At 37.5% G+C, this 15,451-nt stretch overlaps 1 protein-coding gene across 1 annotated transcript in view; it reads left to right on the top strand.

The window, feature by feature from the left end:
* Positions 1-15,451, top strand: part of LOC120539727 (cytochrome P450 2B4-like) — a 55,338-nt gene that overhangs the window by 15,017 nt on the left and 24,870 nt on the right. Inside the window, exons 3-5 of the mRNA XM_039770110.1 lie at positions 3,756-3,905; positions 14,666-14,826; positions 14,941-15,117. Coding sequence (XP_039626044.1) covers positions 3,756-3,905; positions 14,666-14,826; positions 14,941-15,117 — 488 coding nt within the window. The remainder of the gene's footprint in view (positions 1-3,755; positions 3,906-14,665; positions 14,827-14,940; positions 15,118-15,451) is intronic.

Here is a 15,451-nt window from a genome sequence, read left to right on the forward strand (position 1 = left end):
ACACAAGAAAACATGAAATTTGCTTTCTCAGTTGCATCTAATAACAGACAGAATGAGATAAAACAGACATATAGAAACAAGAAAGGTTAAGGTAAGGCAGTTAGATAATACACATTTACACAAAAAAAAAGTTACAGGATATATCTATCAAAACCTTAATCATTATCTCCGATATTTCTTATTGAAAAGTCGTATGGCACGAGTTTGTGGAGCAATTTATGTGGGTTTTCAAAGCGACTATCCTTCCTGATTTACTGAACTTTAGTTCTACATGTAATTGATGACTGTCATCAGTTGAGATGATTCCCAGTTTCTTTAACATTGCCCTGTGCCATACACTACTCAAATCATCTACTGTACATCAGCCCCAATAACGTTAGCTGCATACTTCATGATCTGTTGGAGCTTTTTTGAGTTTTGGTTTGTCAGACTATTAAACCAGGCAATGAAACTGAAAGTGATCACAGACTGGATCATACTGCGATTGAAGGACAACATGAGGTCCTTGTCCACCTTAAATAGTTTGAGTTTATGGAGGAGAAATAAGCACTGGTTGCATTTAGAGAATCATTTTTTTGTATTTGTATTCCAGTTAAGATTGTTATCTACAACAACAACATTTATTTATATAGCATATTTTCATACAAAAAATGTAGCTCAAAGTGCTTTACAAAATGAAGAATAGAAAAATAAAAGACACAGTAAGAAAATAAAATAAGTCAACATTAATTAACATAGAATAAGTAAGGTCCAATGGCCAGGGTGGACAGAAAAATCTAGGCAAGTTCCTAAGTATTTATATTCAGTCACTATTTCTACCTCCTCTCCCAGAGCTACAATAGGTAAACATACAGATTCTTAGGTCTACAGTGTAATGTTTTGTATATTACACAGTAAATAACTGTTTTTGTTTACAGCATATTACAATAGAAGTGAACGTTTAACCATAAACGGAAATGCATGCACTGTTGTCATCCTACATTTCTGAGAACAAAGTGGTTCCTGATGACCCAGAGAACGTCTTTCACATTGCACATGAGACACAAGCATGTTATGCCATTTAATTGTAAACACTGAAAAGAATAAATGTTTAATGAAGTTATGGCATGTTGTCTGGTGGAGAAGAAAAGTTTGATTTTGTTGTGTACGGTGTCCTACAGGTTTGTCAGTTTATCAAAATCATCCCACCATAAATCCAAAACCTCAAAAAAAAAAAAATAATAATAAAAAATCAGCACTCTTGGGGGAAATAAGTTTGATGACTCTGCTTAGGTTTTTCCCCCGCTGTGCAAAGGTATGCAATTCACTGGAAACACTATGGTAAAAGATGGTGTTTCCTTATGTAAATATCATAACTGAATGCAAATTTAAAAATTGGTGCCAAGAAAAAAATCTAGAAAATGTTTAAGTTTTGGAAAATTGCATCATTGCTCTCTATGGTAAACATACAAACTTTTTTACCTTGGGTGCACATTAATTAAAGTTAATATTGAAATAACAGCTATATAATGTAAATACACAATCATTTTGAGTTAAAATAATGTAAGGTAGCCGTTTAAAATTAAAGAATATATATTCTTGGTAACCGTGTGAGAGTGTATTGGATCAGACTGCACATTGTCAACAAACAGCAACTTTTCTTTGAAAAGGTTGGTATAGTAAAATAGAAGGTATAATACAATTTTTTTTATGGCATTAACATGTTTTTTGGTTACTATTTTTTCACAGAAAAAGAACATGTATATTGTGAAGATCAGGGGGTGTACAGTTCCCCTAACACCTGGAACAACAGTAACAGGCAAAATTCTCTGCACACAAACATCTATTATTCATTTTTCCTTGCTTCCCACAGGAATGCATCATCTCTTCTACCCCTCCACTCCTTTGTGGGCAAGCTTCCTCTACCTCCTCTCGACTCTGGCTCATCTCTGTGAGGTAGCTGATTCCTTTTAAGCCGCACCTGAAAGCACTCCAGGTGGCTCATTAGGGAAGTCTGGAATTACTCCCAGATGTGGCAGAAGCCCAAAGTAGGGCTCTTCGGCTCCCACAGCTTCCCGTGGTGGCATCCCTGGAACCCTACAGGGCTGAGATGATGTATACCAAGTCCCATATAGCCCTGTGGTACTCCGATGGGCCGTTGGACCCTATGGGGCTACGAAATAGCAGTTCAGGGGAGAAAGAACTATTAATAAGTCATCTCCCTCGTCCTTCCATTATGGAGGCATCCCAGCTGGGTAGTTGGGTTGGCAGCCCCCCCATCACAATATATATATATTTTTATGGGTTAACAATGTTAAAAATATATTGGTCTGTACATTTCATTTCAGGGCTTACCATATTGTATTTTACAATTGTTTACCTTTGCTGTTTAACAGTTTTACACTGTAAAATTAACAGCCATTTTTTACAATATATAGGTAAAACTAGCAAAATACCCGCGCTTCGCAGCGGAGAAGTAGTGTGTTAAAGAAGTTATGAAAAAGAAAAGGGAACATTTTAAAAATAACGTAACATGACTGTCAATATACAGTATTTGTTTTGTGAGTGTTATGAGTGTTGCTGTCATCAAGGATTTGATTATCATTATTTCTTTCAATCAGGTTCGTATTTGTACGATGTGTTGTGTTCAACAGGTTTCATTCATCGATTCATTTCTTACTGCATCAATAAACAGCTCGTCTTCTTCTTTATCTGAGACCTGACACACTGCATGCACGTGTTTTTTTTTTACACTGTCTTCCTTTAGCGGGACATTGACTTTTTCCACCGTGTGCTTTGTTTCCACAGTAGCTGCACTTATGAATATGCTTGTATGTATCACACGCTTCATATTTTTTTGCTGCTTTCTCAATTGTGTAATTCGGTTTTTGTTCAGCACTCTTTGGAACTGTTGCTTTTTGTCTGTGCACTGCGTCACTTCATGTGAGCCGCTCGGTGTACATGCATCGAAGGTTCACAGCTGTACTAGTGCCATCTCGTGCTATGACCACGGCTGTATTTAATGTTAGCTAAGACCCGGCACTTAAAAGTTTCTCTCGCAGTTTCGTTGAGTTTGTACCAAACACCACCCTGACCATCTCATCTTCCTCTGCATAAGCACAGTCCTTCACCTGTGAATATTTAGCGGCAGTGTTTCTATTGGATTGCCGCTGACGGACGGCCATATATGGGCAGGCACTAAATTACTCTGACTCCCGCGGGCATTGAGCAGAAGTCTAATATAGCCTATGGACGAAAAAATAGGTACCAGTTATGACCATTACGCGTAGAATTTCAAAATGAAATCTGCCCAACTTTTGTAAGTAAGCTGTAAGGAATAAGCCTGCCAAATTTCAGCCTTCTACCTACACGGGAAGTTGGAGAATTAGTGAGTGAGTGAGTCAGTGAGTGAGTGAGTGAGTGAGTGAGGGCTTTGCCTTTTATTAGTATAGATCACAAAACGGACTCAGTGTCTCCTCTGGCTAACAATGACATGTCTCAATGCTTGGTGAAAATTTAACAGCCAAACATTGTGTTTCTAGCCTATGTCTTATTGTTACAACGGGTAAATGACATTTACTCATTTTTCCCTTGGAAGATGCTCAATGATACAATTCTTCTCCATTTTATTATACATGTAATACACATTTTTACTGAAATTTGAAAAAGTATATTAAACATTTCATTTACATGCTTGCAACATTTGATTTGTATGACGTAAAGGAAGAAACCATTTTGATTTTGTTTGTTTTAATCAGGTGAAGTTTTTTTTGCAGGCTTGCTGCAAAGCAATGGAGAACGCTGGAAACAACTCCGTCGGTTCTCTCTGTCCACCTTGCGAGATTTTGGAATGGGACGGAGCAGGATTGAGAAGTGGATTCAAAAAGAGGTTAAATATCTCACTGAGGAATTCCGAAAAACCAAAGGTAAGCCAAGTCATCTGAAATTTGACAAATGTAGATCAGTGTGTATCTTGGGATGCAGAGTGCTATTGTTAGCCGCTCTTATTGGGTGACCAAACACAATTATACAAGGATAGTTCTCCTGCATATCATTAGACTGTTGGAGAAAACAGAAATTCCTTTGAAAGTGCAAAGAACCACACTAGTTTTCAATTTAATACTTTAATTGTAACCATTGTTTTACTGTATCATTAGTATGATTGAAATATTTGTTATCACTTGTGTATTGTTCTCTTAAAAATCTGGGCAAAAGCTTTCCCCTTAATTACTCTTCATAGTCATAATTTTTATGTGGTCATGTGATCTTCTTTGCTTTCTCCAAAAACATCTCAATTCTTATAATCAATGGCTACACTTATCAAATAAAAATATGTCACATCTCAAAAACATTTAAATTAAAAGATGTTCTCAAACAGTTTAATTTTATACAAGCCCACATGCAGAAAACAGTGCACAAAAAAGAATTCCTCCCAATTCTCAACTACACAACCAGCCATGTACCATACAATCTGACTTTTACATTTCCTACTGGTTTGTTTCCTACATTCAATCTGATGTTTTTGTAGTCTCCTTGAGGCTTTCACTGCAATATCAGCTTTCAGTATCTTCTTCAATTTCGTTTCAATTTAAGTGTTCCAATGGCAGCTCCTCATATACACAGCAAACCTTTGACATTTTCCTAATGAAATCACACATTTGCTCTCTGGTTTGTCATTAAAACTCTTTGCCACATGAGAGCATTTTTCCGCAATTTCCGCCTGAAGGGAGAACACCATAATAAAGTTTTATTATGGATTTTTTTCACTAAAACTTGCCATACAACTTCTCAGATGTGGTATAAATTGTGTTTGTGTCAGATTTAAACATTTCCTTACTCAAAAACTGATGCCAAAATAACAAACAAAACATCGGCGGTCAATGTGATTTTTCCAAATTTCTGTTTTAAAATACAGTATATTTCAAATACAAGCATTGCCAGTTGAGTTTTTTTCACCTCTGAGGTGTCCCAAGACATGTCAACTGTACCTGTGAAAACTGTCATGTAGATAAAACAAAGAAATAAATAATTACATTTGGCACCATATGGAGGAATATTTCGGACAAAATGAAATAAATAAATAAATGCGTAAATAAATAAAAGTACTGTGAAATGTGAGCATAAATAAATAAATGTGTCATGAAATGACAGCCTTAATAAATAAATATGTCATGAAATGAGAGCATAAATAAATAAATGTGTCATGAAATATGTTTTTCGTTGCTTATTTATTTATTTCATTTTGTCCGTAACATTCCTGCAAACCGTCATGAAATACGGCTTGAAATAAAACTGTCACTTTCACTCGTCAAAGTTGAGAGGGTGGGCTCTAACACGCCCTCTAGTTACTGATTGGTGAATCGATAGCACAAGAATTAATTAGAAAAATGCTTACTACTGCCGATGAAATGGATTCTGCCGAAGATATTACGTATTTCAGAGAGAGAACTGAAGATTTATCGGAAGAAATTACAATGTTGGCGGCCCTTTTAGACTCCGATATAGATGAAACTGTTTTTGAAATTATCGAAGAACAGGTGGAACAGACTCTACTACACTGCAGTTCAGGTGACGCAGTTCCCTGCTCTGGACGTCCATCCTTTGACATTCCAGCTGAGTCAATAGAATACCTTCTGTTATGCGGTTTAAAAGTACAACAGATTGCAGATCTGTATGATGTATCAGAGAAGACGATCACAAGGCGAATGAGCCAGTTTGATATACGGTAAGCTGCAACGGCTGTATTAGTTTAGGTACTTTGACATGGAATGCCCAAAGCAGCTCCACCTAATATTTTGAACTGAACAACTTTACCACTGATCAGAGCTGTACAGTTTTTGAAAAAGTAGCTGCGAATATGCAACTGACTTTCTACTCGTAAAACAAGGGTCAAATACTCAGTTCTAAAAGGGCCGCCAACATTGTAATTTCTTCCGATAAATCTTCAGTTCTCTCTCTGAAATACGGAATATCTTCGGCAGAATCCATTTCATCGGCAGTAGTAAGCATTTTTCTAATTAATTCTTGTGCTATCGATTCACCAATCAGTAACTAGAGGGCGTGTTAGAGCCCACCCTCTCAACTTTGATGAGTGAAAGTGACAGTTTTATTTCAAGCCGTATTTCATGATGGTTTGCAGGAATGTTACGGACAAAATGAAATAAATAAATAAGCAACGAAAAACATATTTCGTGACACATTTATTTATTTATGCTCTCATTTCATGACATATTTATTTATTAAGGCTGTCATTTCATGACACATTTATTTATTTATGCTCACATTTCACAGTACTTTTATTTATTTACGCATTTATTTATTTATTTCATTTTGTCCGAAATATTCCTCCATAGCACCATGGGTACCCCTCCTACCTCCAGAACCTTTCCCAGCAGGAATGCCCAAAATATAAATAATTCTCAATTTATATAAAATCTAATTGATTTCTCACATATGCACGCACAAGCTCATTTAATTTATCATATATGCACCCCCCCACACACACACACTCCCATACACCATATTTATTTCTGTCATCTTTGGCACTTTTCTTTTTTCAAAATTGGACATATTATATATCATTGGAAACATCTCAGTTTCATCTGTAAAATGGTATAAAGCTTGAGATAGCACAACCCACTGAGCCAGAGCCAAACCAACCGGGGCCGCCAGATCACTGATACAAGGCTGTCTTACTCCCTTGCTCTTTAATGATAAATATCTCACTAATGTTTTATCTCTCCATGACAAACTTGGGCTAATATTATTCAGCAGAGGTCCATGTGAATTTTGATACATACCTTGTCTATATTCATTGTTGCTGGGTGATCAATATTCACAATAAAAGCCAGCCCATTGTTCAAATATTGTTCACCATGTTTGGTGACGTTGAGAATGTCATAGTCTCAGCTGCCCAGTGGTGTGAATTTTGCAATGGCATGACCCATTCAGTATGACCTACTTACCCAGAAACACCAGGTGGTTCAATCCCATAACTGCGGCTATGGTGATGGATTATGTTGTTTTTTCAAGACTACTTCAGCGTACACACACAAGTAATGGTTCAATTTGCTCAGGAATACCTGCAGTAAGTATTGATATGTTACATGCTTATTTTTGCTGTTGCTTTCTGGAGTTCTATGTGACAGTAGGTGAAAATGAACATGTGAGATGTTATGACTTGCTGGTTTTTGACACGCGGTTGCTGTTTGCTTGGTTGTACCAGAGGCATCTGTTGAAATCTACTGCTTGAAACATTTCAACTGATGTATAAAACTTGTTCTTGTTCTGAAAAATTTTTAGGCTGGTTTTATTATTTTTTTAATGACGTTGTTAGACATGGCACACATATGATTTTATGCCAGATTAATAGTCATCTGCAGGTACTGTAACAATGTGATCACTATGAATGTCTAGTAGATACCTGTGGCTTTCAGACAAGGTATTGTTTGTGTTTGTGCCTGTGTGTGGTATAGTTCATGTGTATGATGCGGTGAAAGGTGTTTGACTTGAAACATATGCAAAGCTGAATTCAGAAAGAGCCTCTTGTTTCCTGCTAAATTGAGACTTATTGTTAATGGCCAATATTACATCTTTTGATCTCCCGAAGCAGCAGAAAAAGAGCTAAAAAGACTGTTCCCAAAATCATCTAAAATATGAACATGAGTCATATTTTGTCCTGATAATGTGAAGAAAATTCTTGCAGCTTGGTCTATTTGTAACTTAACATTTGCTGTAACTATAAATTCTATTTTCTTTTTTCAGTTACTGTAATTTACATTTATTCTATTAAATATATGTACAGTATAGTTTGGTATCCATTAAATAACTGTCAATTTAAAGTGTCATTTCCTCCCTTTTATTTATTTTTTTGTTTGCTAGGGGGACTGTTTAACATCATACACTAGGTTTATTGTATTTGGACTGTACTATCATAAGATAATATAATAAAGAAGGATCAGTTTCAATTGCAAAGAGATTGGATAAGCCAAGTCTTTCGCTGCAGCAATAATAAGAAAACTAGAGTGTGGGACTCTTAATACACAGAACAATTCCATTTGTAGTATCAGATATAGCATCTGAGCCCTAAGGATGATATATCATAGCGATGGATAATTTTATTTAAACCTAAAATAATTCTGATAAATATCTATGTTCCTAATATGGATGATTGAGATTTCATCTGAAATGTGTTTGCATTTATTCCCAGCAGATAAAAACTTTAGAGAATCCATCTCCAAACAAATTAATTATTTTTAGAGACAATACATCCTCAGAGGTATCTGCAGGAATATTCTGGGAAACTTCAAACATGGCACTCCTATCACCATTGCTTTTTGCAATTGCCATTGAGCCATTGGCAATTCACTTTTGAAATACATCAGAGATAAAGGGGATTACCAGAGCGGACCTGAAAAAAACTACTGCTATATGCAGATGAGATGGTACTGTGTAAATCGGACCCACAAACTTCCTTACCAGTAGTCTTTAATGCACTAGCAGAAGTTTATATCGACTCAAAATTAATTTAAATAAAAGTGTGCTTTTTTCAGTGAACTGTCTAGCACACAGTATAACACTGGACAGCTACCCATTTATTTTAACAGATCACTTTAAATACCAAGGGGTAAATACCACAAGTAAAAATAAAGATCTTTTTCAACAAAATCTTCCAGAAATTAACAATTTTTTACAAAATAACAAAACCTTGTATATACAACATCAAACATAGGGGCGTTGTGTGTGCAAAAATTAAAGGCTACAACACAGATAATAATAATAATAATAATAATAATAATAATAATAATAATAATAATAATAGACACAAGCATGGTAATGTAAAATTACACAATCAACACAGTAGACTTTGGATGCATTGCTAAATACTGAATCTCTAAATTTACGCTTAGAATAAAACTCTTTCTATTGTACACCACCATCACTGACAACAACAACAACATTTATTTATATAGCACGTTCACATACAAATTATGTAGCTCAAAGTGCTTTACAAGATGAAGCAAGAAAAATATAAAAATAAGATTAGGCAATACTAATTAACAACAAATATAGTAAGGTCTGAAGGCCAGGATGACAGAAAAAAAAAAAAAAGAAACTCCAGAGGGCTGTAGAAAAAAAAAAAAAACATGCAGGGGTTCTGAGGCCATGAGACCACCCAGCCCCCACTGGGCATTCTACCTAAAATCAATGATCTAAATCAGTCCTCATGTTTTTCAGGCTTTACGTGGAAGAATCAGATGATGATGGTCATGTGGACATTTGGCCTTCAATCCATCAATGTAGGGACTGCATAGTGCCTTGATCAGGTGGGGGTGGATTGCCACCACAGAAAAATGGAAAAACAACAGCAGGAAAAAAAGGGGTTATTACGGAGTGTGGGGCCATGATGAAAACAATTCAATGCATATATAGAATACCAGGGTTACACTTAAATGAAGCTATGAGAAAACCATGTTACAATAATGGGTTTTTAGCAGTTTGTTAAAGTACTCCACTGTATTAGCCTTGCAAACTTATATTGGTAAACTATTCCAAATTTTAGGTGCATAACAGCAGAAGGCTGCTTCTCCACTTCTTTTAAGTTCAGCTCTTGGAATTATAAGCAGACACTCATTTTAAGATCTAAGGTTAGAATCTGGAGTGTAAAGTACAGGCATTCCAAAATATAGAATGGAGCGAGATTATTTAAGGCTTTGTAAACCATAAGCAGTATTTTGAAGTCAATTCTAAATGGCACAGGTAACCAGTGTAGTGACATTAAAACTGGAGAGATGTGCTCAGATTTTATTTTCCTAATTAAAATTCTGGCAGCTGCATTCTGCACTAGTTGCAATTGATTGGTCTTTTTTCAGTAGTCCTGAGAGTAGTGTGTGACAGTAATCTAGTTAACTAACAACAACAGCATGAACTAATTTTTCCGCATCTTGCAAATTTATAAGGGACTAACTTTAGCTATATTTCTTAAGTGAAAAAATTATGTCCTAGTCATCTGATTAATATGAGTTTTAAAATTTAGGTCAGAGTCCATAACCCCCCCTAAATTCTTTACTTCTGTCTTGACTTTTAAGCTTAATTGATCAATTTTATTTATAACATTCTCATTATACCCATTTTTGCCAATCACTAAGATTTTTGTTTTTTCCTTATTTAGATTGAGAAAATTACTACTTATCCACTCAGAAACACAAGTAAGACATTGGGTCAGTGAACCAAGAGAGTCGGGGTCATCAGGCGCTATTGATAAATACAGTTGTGTTTCGTCAGCATAGCTGTGGTAGCTCACGTTATGCCTTGAGATATCCGGCCTAATGGAAACATGAAGATCAAAAAGAGCAGTGGACCCAGGATAGATCCTAGTGGAACACCTTATAAAATATCTTGCGTCTTTAAAGTATAATTACCACAACTAACAAAGAATTTTCTACCTGTTAAGTAAGACTTAAACCAATTTCAAATCAAATCAAATCAAAACCTTTATTGTCATTGTAGCATTGAGACATTGTACAATGAAATTTAGGTGCAACTTCCAATGCAAAAATAAAATAAAAACAAAACACAATTACTCAAGCTAAAACTAAAAAATTTCCATTCATACATATGTCATATTGAACTTGTCCCATAGCCAATGTTGACTTAGAGCTGTACTGTAAACATGAGAGTGTATTATATTGTAAACATGAAGGTGCACTAGGTCAGATTGACCACTTAGCAGCATTCAGCATGGTGATGGATGAAGGATAGAAACTGTTTCTCAGTCTATTTGTCTTAGTCTTTATGGATCTGAAACGTCTGCCTTAAGGCAGCCGTTCAATCAATGCATGTCTTGGGTTTTGTTTTGTCCTGAAGAATTTTCTTGACGTTCCTGAGGCAACAGAAACTATGTAGTTCTTCTTGTGAGGGGAGAGGACAGCCGACTATCTGCTTGGTAACCTTAATGACCCTGTGGAGCTCTTTCTTCTGTGCTACTGTGCAGCTGGAGAATCAGGCACAGAGACAGTAAACCAGGATGCTCTCTACTGTGCAGCAGTAAAAGGACACCAGCAATTTCTCAGGGATGTTGTTCTTCCTGAGCACCCTCAGGAAGTAGAGTCTTTTTTGGGCCTTCTTTACTACCACAGCAGTGTGTGTTCCCCAGGTCAAGTCCTCCCTAATGGTGACTCCCAAGAAGTGAAAGTCTGAGACCCTCTCCACACAGTCCCTGTTGATGATGAGTGGCTGGATGTTGTTTGCCTTCTCCCTTCTCCTCCTTGGCCTTGGCTATATTTAGGAGCATGCTGTTATTCCTACACCACGTTTCCATCCGCTCCACCTCATCCCTGAAGGCGGACTCATCCCCCCCAGGGATGAGCCCTACTACTGTGGTATCGTCGGTGAACTTAACAATGGTGTTACTGTAGTGGGCAGGAATGCAATCAAGGGTGTAAATTAGGGATGGGAATTGATAAGATTTTCACAATTCCGATTCTATTTTCAATACTGTTTAATAATTTGATTCTTTATCGATTCTCCTATCGATTTTTATTTTTAAAAAAGGAGAACACACTGGTCGATTAACTTAGAACTTTGTTTTATATCTTATCTTTGAACAAGATAGAAATTTAGGAGTAGCATGACCTTACAAACCCAACAGTGAGATCTTAAGAGATCCACAGCCTACGGCTCCTCGATGGGGTGCCACAGGGTCCCCAGAAAAAAAATTTGTAAATGTAAAGTAATAATAAAATAAATATTCTTCTGTAGCAATAACAAAGTATAACATAAATTATTCTGTGGCAATTACACACGAATGTCCAGTAACATTTACACTCTCCTTTTTAAAAGTATATATGAGCTGAGCACTCAAAAATAAAACTACATTAGCCAGCAACAAATACAATCAACTCAAGTCCAATGGAACTGTGCACTGTGCAATTCTGCAACCATCAACTATGGAGAATTAACAATTCTTTTGCAGAAATATAAGCATACTGTATCTGCTTTTTCAGGAAGGATACGTGATCTTTCTGGACTTATGGTCTCTCCAGCTGTGGAGAACACCCACACCCATTCTGTGGAGGATGCCTGCACACACTCTGTGAAAGGAGAAGCTACCGGTAGACTGCAGCGAAAACTGCCAGCATCTGAGTCAGCCAGACTCTGTCTGTCTCTCTCGCCATGGTCATCTAAATGCAATGCACAGTAATAGCAGGTTTTGCAATAAGGCAAATCGCGCTAACATAATATGCAATGTTAGTTGATTAGTTACCTGCCGTATTAACAGGAGAGGACGTGCAAACGTTACCACTGCTGCTGGGTTGAGATTCACTAGTCCGGAGCGGATCAAAAACACAACATTCATTTAAGGTTATCGCGTGTTTTGTGAGGAAATGCTTTTGCATATTCGTAGTGTTTCCTCACTTTGATGAAATATCTACTTTGCAAGTATTGCAAGTTGTCCTGTTGTCATCCTTTCTCGTAAAGTATAACCAAACTTTTCAGCGTTTGTGCCGCTTAGGGACCATGTTTCCTGCTGGGTAAATGACGCTATGCAACGTGGTGACGTCATTCGAGGCGACTGGAATCGATAGGGGAGTCATTTGCAAAAATGGCAAACAATTCCAAGGAATTGAAACAGTGGGAACCGGTTCTCAACAAGAACTGGTTTTCGATTCCCATCCCTAGTGTAGATAGTATAGAGCAGGGGGCTCAGCACACAGCCCTGTGGGGAGCCAGTGCTGAGGCTGATGGTTGGGGAACCCTCTGAATGCAATCACTCAGGCAGTCCTTGATCCACAGGCAAGTGGAGTGTGGAAGTCCTATTTTTGACAGTTTGGTCACCAGTCTGTGGGGTAAGATGGTATTGAAGGCACAGCTGAAGTCTATGAAGAGCAGCCGTGTGTAACTCCCCTGCTGCTCCAGATGGGACAGAACAGCATGGAGAACAGTGGCCACAGTGTCCTCCATAGACCTGTTTGCTCTGTAGGCAAACTGGTGCGGATCAAGCGTTGGAGGAATGAATGTCATGATGTGGTTCCTGATGAGCTTCTTGAAGCACTTCATAACCACAGGGGTCAGTGCAACTGGCCTGTAGTTATTAAGACTGCTGATGATCTGTTTCTTGGCTAGAGGCACTATGACAGAGGATTTCAGGTAAGAAGGCACATTGGACTGAGACAGAGACTGGTTGAATATCCTGGTGAAGACACCAGCCAGTTGGTCTGCACAGTCTTTCAGCATGCGTCCTGAGATGCTGTCAAGTCCAGCTGCCTTCCGTGGGTTGACAGCCCGCAGCATGTGTCTCACCTCGTGCTCCCCCACTGTGAAGATGGGGCTGTTGTTGGTTTCTGAATGAGGTTTGGCTCGATCTTCCTTTTATAATCTGACTTGGCCTCTCGGATGCCCCTCTTTAGGCTGGTACGGGCTGTGCTATAGAGGACCTTGTCACCAGACCTGAAGGCAGTGTTTCTCTCTTTCAGTAGCCTCCAGACTTCCCTGGCCATCCAGGGCTTCTGATTATGGGTAGACCTGGATACATTTATCCACTGTGACAGTGTCTGTGCAGTTCTTAATATAACACACATATCACTCTTCTTATAGAATTTCATTCATGAGCAAGGAATGTTTAGGTACAATAGAAGCTCCAATCACAAAAACATCACACGGGGTTGCCAGCATGGTGAGGGAGCAGAGAGGGTTGAACCAGTTCTGGATGGAGATGCTTACCTGAGCCAATGGAAGTGATTTAGTCTTAAACCTCCATCTGCATAGCTGAAAAAGGCTGATTCCTCGTCATCATCGTAGTCACTACGACACGGGCATGGGGGTTACTTGGCTCTGAGAGTGAGCGGCACAGCGTGGAGTCAAGGTTGCTGAATCGCGACGATGATTTCAGATGTAGGGGAGGACTCTTTCAGCAGGCGAGCCTTCAGTTCCTTCAGGTGCCTCCATCTGGACAGGAGTGTCTGAATCTGGTTTTCGAGAGAATGGAGTTCTTCGACAACATGCTCCATCTCACCATTAACCATTGTCTTCTTCCACTTCCGCTTCCACTTTGTGTACTAGGAAAGAGAGAGAGGGCTATTTTAGAGAATCAACCTTTAGATGGTATTACTATTCACATCCACTCTTGGCACAATAAACATTTTCTATAGTTGGTCTTTTGATGTGCATTGATTGGATGGTGATATTGCATTCTTTGTATACATTAGTGAGTACAAAGTAAACAAGAATCATGGGTAAATATTTATTATTCTATTTCGTTGACTTTTGTCATTGTATTATGCTGTTTCCTTTAATTCAAGGACATTTATGTCACCTATAGTGTTACTGCATATGGGGCTCCATTGTAAAATTAAATATATGTAAGCTATGCCTGTGTTTGTCTTAATGTACACCTCATTTACTTTAAACAATGCATTGGATTTGTTTATATAAACCACTTTCTTTACTAAAGTATTGAAAAATATTAACACTTAACACTTCTGTAGGGTTTAGTACCTTTTCTGTAAATGTATGAGCATGAAGAAGAAATGAAGATTTTAAAGATTTTAAAACATTTTGCCTACTGCAGAGTCTAAATGGCACCTTGAATCATTCTGTTTCCTGATAACCCTGATAAATATTTTTTGTTATGTTCATATATTTGTATGAAAATTTCATCTATTTAAACCATTTTGTTTTCCCAAAGGTTCTCCATGTGAACCCACCCTGTTTTTGAGCAGGGCGGTGTCCAATGTTATCTGTTCCATTGTATTTGGCCAGCGGTTTGATTACCAAGATGAAAACTTTATCAAACTCCTGTCTTTGGTTGATGAAAGTCTACATTTGTTCAGCAAACCAACTTCACTGGTAAATCTACTTGCATGCTCCTAACTATTTAACTATGACTCAGTATTTGAACTGATATACCAAATCAAGTAAGTTTGACTAATTTTCTAATATTTCTGTTGGTGTTTTATCCAGCTGTATAACATTTTTCCAGCACTCATTAAATTAATACCTGGACATTTCAACAAGATGTCATTGATCGTGAATGAAATAAAACAATTTACTTCAGCAATGATTGAGAAACATAAAGCAACGCTGGTTAGTGACAGTCCTCGGGATTTTATAGACAGCTTCCTCATCAAAATGAAACAGGTAACCTAATACTTAAGGGAGGGATTGTATAAAGTACTGTTGTAATCTGTCAGTGTTTGGTTTAAGGCGAATTTTGAGACCGTTCCCTGACTTCGTTGTATGGCTTGCTCAGCCTTGTAAATTTATATTCAAAATTACCTTGCTGTGTGTGCTTTGCTTGCCTAGAAAGCTGATTTTTTTTTTTATCTATCTACAGTGGGATGCAAAAGTTTGGACAACCTTGTTAATAGTCATTATTTTCCTATATAAATCGTTGGTTGTTACCATAAAAAATGTCAGTTAAATATATCTTATAGGAGACACACACAGTGATATTTGAGAAGTGAAATGAAGT

The sequence above is a fragment of the Polypterus senegalus genome, chromosome 11 (assembly GCF_016835505.1).
Source record: "Polypterus senegalus isolate Bchr_013 chromosome 11, ASM1683550v1, whole genome shotgun sequence".
Classification (NCBI taxonomy): Eukaryota; Metazoa; Chordata; class Cladistia; order Polypteriformes; family Polypteridae; genus Polypterus; species Polypterus senegalus.